Source organism: Sinohyriopsis cumingii, chromosome 17, assembly GCF_028554795.1.
Source record: "Sinohyriopsis cumingii isolate HCF-2022 chromosome 17, ASM2855479v2, whole genome shotgun sequence".
Lineage (NCBI taxonomy): Eukaryota > Metazoa > Mollusca > Bivalvia > Unionida > Unionidae > Sinohyriopsis > Sinohyriopsis cumingii.
Window position 1 is genome coordinate 46,629,631 of NC_142977.1, and position 17,438 is coordinate 46,647,068.

Below are 17,438 nucleotides of genomic sequence, written 5' to 3' on the forward strand. Positions count from 1 at the left end.
AACTATATTTAGGCTCAACGTGAAGATGTGAAATTCCAATAACTGAGTCTAGCCAACATGATGAAACACCTTTAACAACCATGAATCATCTCATATGACCCAGGAGATGCATCAATTTTCAATAATCAGGGACTTAATGAAGAAATAAAGGACAGGCTTGAAAACATTATGTGAGATTTTCCTAGAGTAGACCCTGTCTTGATAACACAAGCTTTTGTGGTAGGGTTATTCCACAGTATTTGAGATAGCAATGTACATGCCAGTATTCACGAAAGCATGCAATAATTACCACAAAATAAATTACAGGTACACCTGGTAGTCTGAAAACTAGGTACTGATACACCCAGCTTGCCATTACTGTATGGTGCTAACTGTTACGTAATCCCCTTGCAGACAAAAAAAACCCACCTTTTTATTTTCCAAAAATCTTTATCTTACATTCAGAAACGGTTTTCTGATATTAAAATTCATCATTTTGTATATCTAATAATGCCTAAAGATCCATATTTTTAGTAACTGAAAGTTATTTTCAAATATTAGATAATCTGCACAAATTTTACACTCAAACCTGTCCAATACTCATTCTATATAAAAACAAATAAAGAGCTGATTATCAGCTCTTCCACATTAATTCTCCATAGGACTCACGGTACTAATTCAACTCCAATGGTAAACATATGGAAACACTGTCATATTCAAAATTCAATAACTTAAAATTTATGGGTGCTGATAATGACACCTATAATTTTTCGTGCACATCTAACCTTGGTGCAAGCTTATGTGTGGAGAACACCATATGACCCGCGGCAATTTGTTTACATACATGTGCATGAAACACGTGTTATTGATTCTGCACCAAATGAATCAGGTGCTACTTTCAGTATTGAGTACTCCTGAGTCAAGCCTGTAAAAATGCTAAAATTGCATCAGTAGAAATTTGTCAATATTTTTTTTACATTACATATAGGACAAGCTCTCAAAAGATATTTTTCCTAAAATTTTAATTTTCATTATTAACCAATTATGGACCACCAAACCTGTAAATACTCTATCATTTCTTCACCCATTTCTAGACTGGTTCACAGTTCTTCCGTATAATTAGTACCGTGTGTCCTATAACCAGATTTAATTTTTTTTGAAAAAGTTGTATTTTACTCCTTGATATTAGAGCATAATTGTAAGAAAGAATTGGCCATGCTTGTGCATGGATAATAGTGCAATAGCATTTTATGTGATACCAATATCTATAGTTAAATTGCATCCGCATCACATGTTGCTGTGTTGTATTGTACTTATTAATGGCTTATTCTTGTTATTAAAATAATTGTTTTCTGCCTTTGTATCTTCATGTTATCTTTCTATGGCATGCATGCTACACAAAAGAAACACAAGCATGCTGACATCAGCAAGTATGACATCACAGGGTATCAAATTACATGACGCATTGTTTTTTCATCTCTCACTGGCTATAAGACAAGTTTTAAATGTTTTAAATTTCAAAATTGCATTTCTTTTCTTGCTGACTCTCACAGAAATAAGATACAGTGCATCCCTATTCACATCAATCAAACAAAACAAATAAGTGTGCCACATGACAGGTCAAAATGATAAGAGGCCATTGCCCTTTTGTGACTAAAACATATACACACACCCATGAAGCATCAAGAGATGCTAACATTCCAAACTTATTTAAACTATCATCACATGTGATTCATAACCCCCAAATGTTAATAAAAAGTTATAAAAGCCAAGGAAGAGTTCCATAAGCTTTATTATACTGAATAATTAAATAACATAGTGCTACTTTTTAGTATAAAACTATGGGGAAGGGTGAATAAGCAAAGAATAGACAGAGTAATTTCTTCAAGCCTGGTAATGTTCCCCACAACGGGGGTGGGGGGAATGTGTATCAACCCAAATAACACATCAGCATGAGGTATGTTACATAAGGACAGCAAGAGACAAATTTGAAAAAGCTATCCAAAGTTCCTATAATGCTGACATTGATGTTGGAGACAGAAAGTGTATGCACAAACTGTTATGACTCAAGCTATTAAGTATGCTGGAGGTGGAGAAATGTGTGAAAAACTTTGCTATGCCAAGACAAGTTCATGTCTCTATGCAATATGCAGACACTGATAAAAATTGTCACTGAATACACTACTTGTTAAATTTAAGTAATAGAATTGAATTGCATATTGAAGTTGTCTAATACATAAACATATACCTACATTTACCCAAAGCTCATAAAAAGTTAAGAAAAAGTCTCAAAATCATTACTGTGGCTACTTTCCACTATAAGCAGTGTTAAATTACTTACTTTTTAATATAAAGCTGAAAAAATGCATACATTATTGAACAAAAGAGAAACAAAGCAAACATTGCAATCACTCAATTACAGTCAAAGGGGAGGTAATACACCTTGAATTGGCAAACCAAATAGCAAGCTCTAATTTACAGCTAAATGATTCCTTACTATTACTTGATGGTAAGAACAGAGCAATGTAGGTTTAATAAATAGCTTTTGTTTCAAATATGAAACCATATTTCTGACATGAAGCTTGTTTTCATTTATTCACAACAACATATATGGTGAAGAAAACCCATATCACTTAGTGCACGCAGTAATCAAATGCTGAGATTTGGAATAATGTGTTCTGAGACCACAAGTTGCAACACCCTGAGTATAAAGGTTTTCTATCATGGGACTTGGTACATGAAGAAAAAAGAGATCTGGTTTGGTGGGAGAGAGCAGTATGTTCACCATGCAGTTATACATCAAGAATGTTTCAACTGTATGAAGGGAGGTTGGGGAAGAAAAACTGCCTGTGTAAAGAATGCAATACAGATAGGACTTTTGCAGACTTATATTGGGAATGAAGGGTTGAAAACTATTATTTTAAGTGAAAATGTCCCTCCCTGCTCCCTCAACAAAAGGAATGCAGAAAAGTTCCAATACTGTTTGCCCAAAAATGTAATGTACCAATATGAGAAACATGCTGAACATAGAATAGGTGTCAAGGAGTTTAATTCTAGGATAAGAAATAAGACCGGTATAATTGATATTCAATGTGACTCGACATATAATAATTCAATTTACAGGTTGAGGCAATGCAGCATGTGCAGTTTTGTGCACAGTCCTTATTTTTACAATGTTCTCTGCTTTGATCTGCTGAGTGTGTCTCTAAAGTTAAATGATCAGTACTGATACATAAGTGATTGTGACATAAGTGGCTTACATACAAAATCTACCCCACCCCACCCCATTTTGGGGAATTATTGCATGTGTTAAATTGTATTTAACCATACAGGCCAATCTATGGGTACCATCATATGAAATTCTGCCATCAGGCCATACTGTGCTCTTTTCCCTATGGCCTGAGCTATATACTTCCACTCTCCAGTGTATAAAACCATCCCCATCTGTCTTTTGTATAGAATTTTTCTCCAAAATCACATGCAAACCATGATAAAAAGACTCCATTATCACTGTCATATGTAAAAACCACCAAATTGATACCCTGGATGCACGTGGTAACCATGGAAACAACAAACTCCTATTATGGTATAGGTCGCATATAGGACTCACGGTACTAATTCAACTCCAATGGTAAACATATGGAAACACTGTCATATTCAAAATTCAATAACTTAAAATTTATGGGTGCTGATAATGACACCTATAATTTTTCGTGCACATCTAACCTTGGTGCAAGCTTATGTGTGGAGAACACCATATGACCCGCGGCAATTTGTTTACATACATGTGCATGAAACACGTGTTATTGATTCTGCACCAAATGAATCAGGTGCTACTTTCAGTATTGAGTACTCCTGAGTCAAGCCTGTAAAAATGCTAAAATTGCATCAGTAGAAATTTGTCAATATTTTTTTTACATTACATATAGGACAAGCTCTCAAAAGATATTTTTCCTAAAATTTTAATTTTCATTATTAACCAATTATGGACCACCAAACCTGTAAATACTCTATCATTTCTTCACCCATTTCTAGACTGGTTCACAGTTCTTCCGTATAATTAGTACCGTGTGTCCTCCAAACACCTAAGAATCTGGAAATTCTTTTTCACTGACACGTTTGGAGGTTCTTTTGCTTTCATGAGCTTTAAGGTTCTTTTGTACTGACAAGTCTGAAGGTTCATTTGTATAGATATGTTTCATTTGTATGGATGAGTTTCAAAGTTCTTTTGTACTGACCGAGTTTTGTTGGTTATTTGTTTAAGGTTCTTTGGTATAAAACTAACAAAACTGCAAACAGGCCTCTAACAGCATGGAATTTCTAATCTAAACAATAACTAATTAAGTAGTGTGCATAAAATTCTCTTGCCTGTATATATATTTATTTTGAAATTTATCTGCTGCCTGCCTCTGTTAATGAATCACACAAGGCTCTGCAAGCTGACTTGCACTCCATGATGAGATAACTATTTGGTGCTGTTTGCTCATAAATTTAGACAATTATCCATCCCAGTGAATCTGGTGCCATTATAGAGGAAAGGATGGTGTTTCTATTTACCATCTGTACTCACTTATAAGTCGAGTCAAACTGCAACAAAGATCCTGATCTGCCATAGCAGAATGTGTCTGCAGATTGGCATCTGTGTCGTTTGTTATATCGATTACTCCTCTCAAACCACACAGACCCAGATCTGGTGGCACATTATGTGCTGGCAGATATGGGTCTGTGCAGTCTGTAGTTGGATTTGTCTTTTAAGTTAGTACATATGGTACCTATAGTAAGCACATGCAAATGCTAACAGCACAATTAACCTATAGCAACCATATGCCACTGAAACTCAAATATGCCATTACCTTAACAACAATGAGCAACACTATCACTGGGTATATCTGTATAACATTAAACAACATGTCAGCACAACCATGGCTAAATAGTGATAAATAAGTTTAAGCATCCCCATAAAAACCTTGCAAAACACAAATCATGGCAAAAATAAAGTAAAATCCTTCTAATACCAAGTCCAATATTTTATACAACCAAACTTTTTAAAAAGTCAAAGACAGATATCAACATGTGAGACATAGTGTAATTATAGGCAAAATGAAAATTTGTCAGACATTAAGGTCTGATATCAGTCACAAAGCAGGCTGTCACTTTATATATCATATTCAAATTCAAAACATTGTCTCTATGTATAACATTCCCAGGTTGTCAGTATATATCATTTTCCCAGGCTGTCACTATATCACATTCCCAGACTGTCACTATATCACATTCCCAGACTGTCAGTATATATCATCTTCCCAGGATGTCACTAAATCACATTCCCAGGTTGTCACTAGATCACATTCCCAGGCTGTCAGTATGTATCATATTCAAATTCAAAACATTGTCTCTATGTATCACATTCCCAGGCTGTCAGTATATATCATTTTCCCAGGCTGTTACTAAATCACATTCCTATGCTGTCAGTATATATCATTTTCCCAGGCTGTCACTAGATCACATTGCCAGGCTGTCAGCATATATCATTTTCCCAGGCTGTCACTATATCATTTTTACAGGCTGTCAGTATATATCTTATTCACAGGCTTTCACTATATCATATTCCCAGGCTAACACTGTATATACATGTAATTTTCCCAAGCTGACACTATATCATATTCCCTGGCTAAGACTATATCATATTCCCATGATAACAATGTACATCATTCCCAGGTTATCACTATATCATAATCATAGGATGACACTGTACATCATTGTCCTAGGCTGACACTATACCATATTCCCAGGCTGACAGTATTTATCATTTTCCCAGGCTGAAACTATATCATTTTCCCATGCTAACAATGTATATCATATTTCCAGGTTGACACTGTATATCATATTCACAGGGTGTCACTATGCATCAGCTGACACAGTATATCATACTGAAATTCAAAACCTGATTATAACTTGAACCATTTTTCATAACATTTTCACTATACTTGTATATTACAAATTAAAATTTATGGGGAGGGGGTAAATGTCACAATGCATAATAAGAAATACTGCTTTCATATGGCATGCTATGTTGAGCAGATTTGTTATCTCTGCCATGGTTTCTGGTCGATTACTTGTTTATGTACCTGTATTAGCAGAAAGCCAGATATGTATTACTCTGGTGTCAGGTCAATTACTTGTTTCTGTAAATTGCATTAGCAGACAACCGGACATCTGTATTCTTCTGGTATCATGGTAATTACTTGTTTCTTTACCCACATTAACAGACAGCCTGGAATGTGTATTACTCTAATGTCAGGTCAATTACTTGTTTCTCCACCTGCAACAGCAGACAGCCTGACATGAATTTAGTGGCATGAGCCGAGTGTAGGCAAAAGTTGTCACAATGGTGCAGTGATTAAGGCACTGAATTTGTGACAATAAGCCTAGAAGGGTGGAAGTTTGGTTTCCAACACTAAAACATTTTGAAAGTTGTATGCCAAATTAAGGTCTATTCTATACTAAGTGATTGTGGGATTCACTCTTATTTCTTAAATACATGTAAATATCAAACTAACAATCAACCAGATGCAAGAAAATTGAACATCTTACTTGCAAGCTCTACATTTTGTTTGTTACAAAATCCATCCTATATTTTGGAAATTCACACACACACATGCACACTTTTTTCAAATGGAAGGGGGAATTTCCCCATACATTTTGAATTATAGAATAGACCCTGCTTGCCACTACATATCATAACAGTGTAGGTGGGAGTGAATCAGTCAAAGCCAATGACATTGTAAATAATTCAGTAAGAAACAAACTCAATCATTTTAAGGAAAATGAACCACCCCTTCCAGGGCCTCAGAGTGGCCAAGTGGATCATTGCCATCTCACCTCTGTCTGAGTGGGTTCGAGTCTCAGGTTTGGCCAATGTGGGTATGGAAGCAAGCTTGTCAGTAGCTTATCGTGGGTCAGTGGTTCTTTGCAGGGTTTTTCCTGGTTCTGCCTCCACCATTTATACTGGCTGCCATGTATAGCCTATCTTATGCTGAAAAATGGCATTAAACCCTACAACAACAAACACCCCTTCCATAAAGCAAATCCTCCTATCAGAAATCCCATGATCTACACAGCTGTACATTCAAGTCTGTTTACTGTAACAATGACTGCACATAAAACTGAAAACATCTTCAAAGCCAAGAACAAATCTGGAAATTTAGAAACTGGAGTTGAAATGAGTATAAAATTTGGAAATGTGAATTCAAAATGTTTAATTTTAAAGTTTACAAACATTGTTCCTTAGTTGTATCTTTAATTTTGTATGCATCTAATACAAATGATTGAAAAAACGGAAGCAACTGCAAAAAGAAAAAGAAAACCACTAGAATTACCAGACATATTAACTGTGTATTTTTCTGAGGGCAAATTGGTGTAATCTCATCACTTGTGACAGGTTACCCTCTGCTCAGTGTAGCAACCAATCATATACTGTCCTACTGCTGTTAATTCAAATGAGTAAAACTGTGTGGTAATTCTTGCAAAGTGCTTGTCGATGAAATAGAAGCCACAAATTTTCACAACACCTTAAACAACAGTCCCTTGATGGTACTGACAATCTACTGGCTGAAAAGAAAAGACAAGATCACTGAGGGGTGGGAGATCCAATAATGAAAAGACAATGTCTAGCCCAATATACAACAAAAAACAAACTTCTTGCTCAGACTTTATTCTATCCATCATTTTAGTTGGGTATAAAATGTATCATGTAATAAAAAAGAAATAATCTGGTTACAAATTTTAGAAACTGGGTAGTTTCCAAGTAGAAATGATATTTGCTTGCTTGAATGACCTTATCTACCACATGCTTATTCCTCAGTGCAAGAATGGAATATCTCACCTCACCCTGCAATGAAATGGACACAACCCAAATGATGCTGAGGCAAGCAGTCTCGCTGGATTTAACACGAATATCTATACAGTATGGCAAGCAAGGTACGGATAGTCCATATGCAATTGTTATATTATTTTCTTTTTGCTACTGCTCATTGTTTGATCAATAGTTATAGATGACTAAATATCTTGTACTGCTCCATTTTGAGCATAGTCATAATTCACTTGGATTATGGAAAATCATGGATGTTATTGCAATAGATTCCAGTCTCAACCATTTGATTGAGTGTGTGTGTGTGTGATTTGGATTTTAACGTAGCTTTAACAATTCTTCAGTCATATTGCTACAATGTCTGCAGTTTTCAGTGATGTCTAACACTGCGGCGTCATGCCGCAGACATGTAGTATGATGTCCCACCCAGTCACATTATCCTGACACCAGGTCGACCAGTCCTAACACTAACCTCTTAATGCTAAGCACCAAGCAAGGCAGCTGTTAGTACCATTTTTTAAGTCTTTGGTACAACTCGGCCAGGGATCAAATCCACGACTTCCCGCATCCAAGGCAGATTATCTAACCACCAGGCCGCCATTTGATTGAAATGACATTTCAATTTGTTATGAAACTGTTTCTCCTTAATTATGGTCTGGCTTTTTTAAAAGTCTAGCCTGTGTTTTTTTCTGAAGTACAGTCGTAATGTACACATCTGTGCTAATAATTAGGATTCTGGCATAAACAGCATGATTTTGCAACTGAAAATGTCACCCAATCTCCTGTTTTGAAGCTCACTGGTTTTGATGCAGTGTCATGAACTTGGTTTTATTTCAAGACAGATACCATGGTGACCATATTGGTCATTAGAGAAGCACCATTTTCACTGACTCTGCAAGAATTCTTCCTGTGAAAGTCCAATGTTGATAAAACTTTGAAAGTCATGAGCAGTGGTGTGATGACCATCTCGGTCTAACATGGACAAGATGAGTTTACTTGGACATCTGATAACTGTTGACCAAGTGTAGAATTTTCATTGCAGCATCAATACATGTCATCTGATTGCAACACATTTTATATACTGTAAAAGCTGATAAAATTATATGGATTGGGCATGTTTTCTTTTTATATTTGACGCTATATTAATGGAATTGTTACTTTATAATCATCATATGTCTATATGACTTTCCATTCAGGAAAAGCATCAAAAACAAGCTTTTCAAGATGGTCACTATTGCAGCCACGTCGGATGTCAAAGAGGACTTATTTCCATTCTTGACCAACTTGACATCAGAACAAATCTAGCAGTGAAGCTCTTGACATTGTCATTTTCATTCTGGACCAACTTGACATCAGAACAAATCTAGCAGTGAAGCTCTTGACATTGTCATTTTCATTCTTGACCAACTTGACATCAGAACAAATCTAGCAGTGAAGCTCTTGACACTGTCATTTTCATTCTTGACCAACTTGACATCAGAACAAATCTAGCAGTGAAACTCTTGACATTGTCATTTTCATTAAGGATTAGCAAATAACAAAACTGTCTAGACTGGCAATGTGACAGCCATGCTGGATGTCTGAGCAGTGCCATTTTTATTTGGGACCAGCTAGATCATAGTTGTCCCATGTCTGCTGTCTGATAAAGGCTAGACATTCACTTTTAACTCATTAACCCCTGGGTTTTTGTCATTTTCACCTGAACTGCGAGTAGGAAATACATTTTGGGGGCTATTTCTGAACACATCCTAATACATCAAGTTCCAAAAGATTTCCGGTCAATCTAATGCCTAGTTGTGTTAGAAACACCATTTTTCATTGGCTATTCCGCTCGCACATTAGCAGCAGGGTAAAAGTTGCAGTTTTTTTTCTTCTATTTTCTTTTTAAGGGACCCATCATTTTCACAGCCAGACCACTTTTTATTCCCAATGCCCATCTTATCCTACTGTCTGTAAAGGTTTGCATGTCTGTGTGCAGTTCAGGCTGGTCCGCCTTAGATCTGAGGCCAAAAAGTCTAAAATCTGGACACAAAATCAATTCCGACGATGGGCAAATTTTCTGTGGAGAAAAAAAATTGGGTCCAAAAAATCTGGCTTTTCCCTCTGTATTTTGTAGTGAAACTAGAGTCCAGATTATTTGGTATCACTGTAGAGCAACATTTGTCTACCTTTCTATAATACTACCCACTTTAGTGTATCTTAAATGATACCTTGACACTACAAAGCTTGGAAGTAGGCTACTACCTCCTATGTGTAAACAAGGTACCAGGGGTTAATGAGTTAATACTTAATTGTCAACTGTGTTAAAACCATTGCCTACAGGTACTATCCTCCTGTAAAGGACCTAATTGCTTTTGGCACAAATGAACATGAACTCATTGAGTAAATTACCTGGAGTATGATTCTTGTCAAAATAGTCTTTGCCCATGTAAAACTAGCATGGTTTGCTGCCACCAAGCAAATTTTTATTTTATTACTGATGATAACAAGAGGTACACTCCACATGGTATCAGACTAAACAAGACCAACACAGGAAATGATCACATTCATGGACTCCACAAATAATCTAGAATTATACCAAATTAAATATTCAATAAACTGTGTTGTTGTTGTTGTTGATGTAGGGTTTAATGCCATTTTTCAGCACACGATAGGCTATACATGGCGGCCAGTATTAATGGCGGAGGAAAAACCCAGGAAGAACCACTGACCCACGAGAAGCTACTGGCAGGCTTTCTCACATACACACATTAGCCGAATCTGAGACTCAAACCCACACAGACAGAGGTGAGATGGCAGTGATCCGTAACAGAGAGCGTTTTAGACCACTTGGGGCCCCCATTTTGCAAGCTTCATATCTGCCAATGAAATGGCTGAAATTGGATCATAACAGAACGCACAATAAAAAATATGACCAAAAGAAGAATAAAGATACTGATAAAGTACCTGAAATCCATGGTAAATAAATATAAATGGTTGATATATGATTCTGGAAAGGCTGTGATGAGTAATTTCAGCAGAAAAATTCAAAAGTGCACAGGGTACATCATTCACTGATGGGTGTAAACCGCTCTAAAAATTACAAAATTCAAGCTTCCAACACACAATGGATCCAGTTAATCAAAACAGTAAATTGGTTCCTCATAAACAGAACAAATTTGTGGCATCTTCAAACAAAAATGTTCTTGAGGAGCTTAAACATTAACTTCAGCTTTTATTTGTCTTGCTGGTAAAATACAGTTGTTGTTCTTCTGAGTTAATGCTAATGAATTATAAATATTCAAGCAGAAACTGGACTGGATTCTGTTTGATTCTAGTAGAATTAGTGAAATTTAGGTTACATCAGTGAACAAATGTACAGGGATCAAGTGGGTTGCTTAAAAAATATCCTATTAACAAGCCCTGAGAGTGTACATGAAACTTGCATACCCACAGGAACAGATGTTAGACCATACAGAGGGAGCAGCCATATTTGCATTACCATGGTATTTATTTATGAGGACAAAATGTCTTGCCCATCCAAGAACACAATACTTCTAGATTCCACCAGTCCAACCCCTGCTGCTCACTAATTATGGAAGAACTTTAATTGACTTTCTGGTTACTGGCCCTGTACCAGGCACAGATTCTCAGAAGGAGGGTGAGGCATTATCCCAAATAACCTCCACATCTTGAAAAGGGGGGGCTACATGTATCTGGTTACAAGCCAAAGTAACCAACTGTACAAAACCAATTAAGTACACTAGAATTTATCATTCACTTACAATCTGAATAAACAATTTGCAACCATTTCCTCTCCACTCCTACCAGCAAATATGGAAGTGATAATTTTCACTTTTCAGAAATCAGATTTTTCAAATCACATGCCAATGGAACCAGTGAGCTGTAACGGTTACTTGTTCTTGTTTTCACCTTACATGACACAGTACTCTTCTCCACTACACTGTTTACTTTTTTGCTCAAATGAAAACTACAGGTGTCCGTGTCCGACACAAGCTTATGAAAATATTAACGTATGTCTACTGTAAATATAACAAGTATAAAATTAGCATAAAACATTTTCACATAGATCAATAGAGGAAACTGAAGGTCTGAGGCCTTGAATTTAACAAATTTCTTTGTAGCCAAGACTAAAATCTTGGAAGTCAATAATTTCTAACCTGAATGTTCTCCCTAACACTGTTAACTTGTTGGCATTTCAAACCAACAGACTGCCCAATGTCCTTTTCTGGTTTTCATGCATTTTTATATCCTTGATGCCAGTAAGGGGTACAAACAAATGGGACAGAGCGTGAATACAATAGTACTGTTATAAATGCTGATTTTGAGCCCTGGTTTGTTACTCGATAAGTTGCAGTTGTACAACTAGCTCTTGATTTCTCAATAGTATTTGCATTTTTAAGAGACACAGTCCAGGGATTTACAAATCCACTTGCCCAACTCATGGTACAAGTTCAAATTTGGTTTGGATAAGCTCAAATTTGCAAGGCACTAGCCCGCAGGCTTGTCCACAAAACTGAGAGAAAGAGAAAGGAGAGAGTCTGAGATAAAAGAAATTTGACTGAATTTCAGTGGTCTGAGTCAAATGTATTAAATGTGCAAGCTAATTTACTGCCAAGGGGGAGTGTTTAGTTCCTAATGATTTATGTTCTGCAAATTTTTATACCATGCAATCTCATCATATACTACATTCCTGACTATAGTTTCAGGTACTGTACATGTCATTGCCATTTTGTAGTCGATGTCAATCTTGAATTTTCTCAGACATGATAATAATGTAATAATTATTACATTTTACTATTATCTGTTTATCTTTTATGACAGTCAAGTTTGTTCATTCATTTGTCTGTTCATTTTAAATTCCTTCATTTTATTCATATTTCTATTCTTTTGCTTAATAACTTTTACATAATAACCTGTTTGTTCATTGTGGATTTCTTTCAATAATACTACTGGCTGGTGAAATTGAAAACTAAACAAATCAGATTAATAAATGCAGCCTCAATGCAAATTATTTAAAAGGAATTAAGCATGAGAAAAACCTTAAAAGGTTCGTAGCTAGAATCCTTAAGATTTTTTTTAAAGTTGTAAATAGAGTGAGAAAAAACTCGTGATTCAAATATTTTCATGCATCGGGGCCCCGAGTGGCCGAGTGGTCTAAAGCGTTCTCCGTTACGGATCACTGCCATCTCACCTCTGTCTGCGCCGGTTCGAGTCTCAGATTCAGCCAATGTAGGTATGTGAGAAAGCATGCCAGTAGCTTCTCGTGGGTCGGTGGTTCTTTCTGGGGTTTTCCCGGGTTCTTCCTCCACCATTAATACTGGCCGCCATATATAGGCTATCGTGTGCTGAAAAATGGCGTTAAACCCCACAACAACAACATTTTCATGCATCAACTTCTTCAGATATTAAGTTTGTATATGTCAAAACTGGAATGAAAAGGTAAACTAGCCAACAAGATCAATGTATTTTAAAGACTAAAAAGTCAATAAAGAATGTCATGATATATCTAACTAGGGGATAACCTTTAACAATTTTTGTTTTTTTCTACATTTTTATGTTATAAACATAAATTTAATATAGAGGCTGGTAGATATGAATATGACATTGCTTCCAAAAGATTATTTTTAAAACTTCTGTTCCAGAAATAATTCAAGGCAAACATTGCATTTTTTTTTTACATTTTTGTTAACCAAGACATTTGGAGGAAAAAAAATAATGCATGCAGGTTGACGTGACTTATATGTGAGTATGTATGGCACATGTACATAAGAAAAGACAAAAGTCAACTTCCTGTGCAAAACTTTTAGATTGCCAAAGTAATGGGTAACTGACGTATGCTAGAAATTAAGCAATGTTTAGCTTTGGCAATTGTAAATGGCAGAAAATGAACACTGATTCATTGTCAAGATGCAGTCCTTTACCTATCTACTTGGCAGAAACAAGTGCCTAATAAATTCTTATTTTCCCAGTCATTGTTTTTTAACCTGATCAGGATGAGCTGTTATCCTGAAGACTAACCTTAACATTATGGAAACTCGGAAAATCCTGAAATGCAAGTCGTCCATGTTATGAAAGTACAACCAACCATAGTTGTCATTTTGTAACATTCAGTTACAGTGTAGATGTACCTTTAGGCCTATATAGTGATTGTTCAGATTATCTATTGCTCATCATTTAATATTCCCTGAAAGATCACTGGATAACCACCCCCAGGAAATACATACAACATCACTAGTGATGACTGGACCCAACCTCCTCTTTCCTTGACATAGCTTAGTGGCATGTGACTTTTGCAAAGGTAAATAACAATCTATAGCTTTTGTTGGGAGCCAGAGTAACTCAGGCGGCAAAATGTTGGACTTGTAATAAAAGATTCATGGATGTTTCATGCCTGTTCATGCCACCCTAAGTCTGCTACCTCACTGTTCCTTGGGAAAGGAATATAGCTCTTATTTCCTCTACATGATACTGTCAATAACATGTCAGACCGCTCCGGTGGCCCGTGGTTAGAGCTGGGGTTGACAACCAACGGTACAGGTGTCATAAGGTGACACGTCAAGAGGTTTTGTGGCATGCAAAGGGCAGCCAAAAATCTAGATTTTAACAGTGTTACTATTACTGGTGGCATGCACTCCTTCATCTTGTAATAATTCCATAAAAAAGTGGCAGCACGCTACATAAAATAGGTTGCCAACCCCTGGGTTGGAGCATCTGCCTCGGATGTGGGAGGTTGCGGGTTTGAACCCAAGCCAAGCCATAAAAAAGTCTTGTAAAAATGGTATTAGCTGCTGCCTCACTTGGTGCACAGCATTAAGAGGTTAGTGTTAGGATTGGTCAACATGGTGTCAGGATAATGTGACTGAGTGGGACATGATGCCAAATGTCTGTGGCATAATGCCCCAGTGCTACACGTCACCATAAACTACCATACTGCAGACATCGTAGCGATACAATTGAAAAATTGTTAATGCTACAATAAAAATCTAAATCACACACACACACAACAACATGTTAAAAAGGCCATAAAAACTCTGATTTTAGTTTGGAACCATTGTGATGACAACCAACATGCTTATTACTTAATAGTACTGAATAAACATTTTAGTATTCAATTTTAGAATAATAAATATTTTACTTAATATTAATCCAATCAACTACATACATGTCCACATGGATGAACACTTTAACCCCAAATTTACAAGCATACTGCACGTATTAATGGGGAAAAGCGGTGATTGATATAGTTATCTATGCAAAATATCATTATAATTTAATTGGGAAATGTGAGAAGTCACTCATACATGGGTATTAAACCAGTACTGAACTATACAGTGAGAAACTGTCCCGATGGCATGGGTATATGAAATGGTTGCAAACAGTAGACAATTACCTAGAGATAAAAAAAAGTGACTGCATCATAAGCATTCTAATGGATTAGGGATGTTTCGCCCCATGTCGTTTCAGCCCAGGACATTTCGCCCCACTTCAATGGACATTTCAGCCAATGGCCTCACATTATATGGTTAACTGGATTTGACCCACTTTACTGGATGTTTTGGACCATGACATTGTGCATCTTCGGACATAATCTGATAAACATTAATGTTTAAATTCAACTAAATTATTTTTATGTTTATTAATTTCAAAACATATGTGCTAATACTGGATAATCATGTTTGTTTAAAACGGTGTTTGCTTGAAATTATAACATTTTTTTAACAAGTCTTGGAGAGAATGCATCTTTTCCTTTCCTCTTTTTTTCTTCTTCATGTATTGTCATGCTCAAGTGAATGGACCTAACACCTGCATCTGGTTGATGAAGAGTACAGAAAAGAAGAGATAGTAAAACAAATAATCATCTTATCAGAAGGAAAGAAAAGGAAGAATAGGCTTATACTTAGACAATTAGATTTGCTTCAGCAACAGATGGTTGTAGGCTACTAATGGTTGTTGTTGTTGTTGTTGTGGGGTTTAACGCCATTTTTCAGCACACGACAGGCTATGCATGGCGGCCAGTGTTAATGGTGGAGGAAGAACCCCGGGAAGAACCACCAACCCACCTGAAGCTACTGGCAACCTTTCTCACATACCCACATTGGTCGAATCCTGGTTACTAATGGTGGTAAATTTCTATAAAAACGGAGAGATGGGCTTATGAGGTACGAATGAAATCTGAATGGTAAAGTAAAATGGGTACAATAATGTAATGGTGATCCATTTCTATAAATGTCCGAAAGATCCATTAAGTATGGCGAAATGTTCGGGAACCTAATGAATGATGGAAGGAAGAAATGAATGAACAAACTAACTCGTGTACTTACCATGAAAACCACAGTCCCCATAACCTCTTACAATATGCTTGAATTCTCTCTCCTTATCGGGGTCATGCACCTTGATTAAAATGTATTTAAACTTTCCACTTTTATCAATGTCCACATCCGAGACAGCTTTTAATTTCGGATTATCCTTGGCCCCAGGCGAGGCTATGGTGGTTGCTGCAACTGCCATTTGTCGAGTGGTGAAGGTAAGCCGAGGGTGAAATGCTACAGTCCTTGTTAACACTTCTTGCAACTTGTGTGAACTTTGCCGAGTGCAATTAGAGAAACAAGTAATACCTGTTGGTACGAATTTTACAAACTGTACCAGTGCAGCCAGACTGTAATACGCGCTGTATAGCCTTGCACGGTACAGTGCCAGGAAGTATTTAACGCTCTGTGCAGAGAGTTTCGGTATATATCCACAGACCACTTGGTTTTATAATATATCCGAGAAAACCGTGAACAGCAAAATAGCTCACACAACTAATCTATATACGTTTAGCGATATGCAGAACTAGGGCCCTATCGAACGAAGTTTGGAGTCAATCTCGCTCACATACATCCGCGCGTGACTTGCAGGTATGATGGGGGGGGGGGGGGGTACCCTTACACACACATCTGATTGGTTGGTATGAAGAGTTTCCCTTCCCATCTTCCGGAAACTATTTTAAGACCCAGGGAAATGTGGCACAACATTTATTCATCAGGTTCTCTATGCTGAATTCTATGTACAATATATTCCAAAACAGGTATGTATGTATGTGTGTGTGTGTGTGTGTGTGTGTGTAAGAATGGTAATAATGATACGGATAGAAGATTAATAGACTTACTCCCGATTAGTGAATTATGGATTAAACAAAGACAAATACGTGTCACCATAAATTATTTTCAATATACTGTATGTGTGTTAGTATGAAGGCAGGGCTTTTAGACTCCCCCCCCCCCTTGTCATAGCCTCTACCCCCATTACATACTTAGCCCAATTTATTACGCCGTATGTTTAACAATTTTAATTTTGTACACACACAAAATGGTCACAGATCATTGACGGACACAATCCATTTATTTTGCCACACTGAACATTAACTGGACAAGTCCACTTTTGTTTAGTCTACAAACCATTCCACCTTTTAGAATAGCGGAGAACTCGCCCCATGGAGAACTCACCCTGGGAGAACTCACCCCATGGAGAACTCGCCCTGGGAGAACTCGTCCCAGGTGTCAGGAGAAGTCACCCCATGGTGGTCGGAGAAGTCGCCCCAATAATC

The 17,438-nt window shown here is 36.8% G+C and overlaps 1 protein-coding gene across 1 annotated transcript in view; it reads right to left on the reverse strand.

The window, feature by feature from the left end:
• The window catches only part of LOC149778540 (14 kDa phosphohistidine phosphatase-like), a 57,809-nt gene extending 41,064 nt beyond the window's left edge, over nucleotides 1–16,745 (reverse strand). The window contains exon 1 of the mRNA XM_089939439.1: nucleotides 16,174–16,745. Within this exon, the coding sequence (XP_089795565.1) occupies nucleotides 16,174–16,360 (187 nt within the window). The 5' untranslated portion in view covers nucleotides 16,361–16,745. The remainder of the gene's footprint in view (nucleotides 1–16,173) is intronic.
• Between the last annotated feature and the right edge of the window lie 693 nt (nucleotides 16,746–17,438).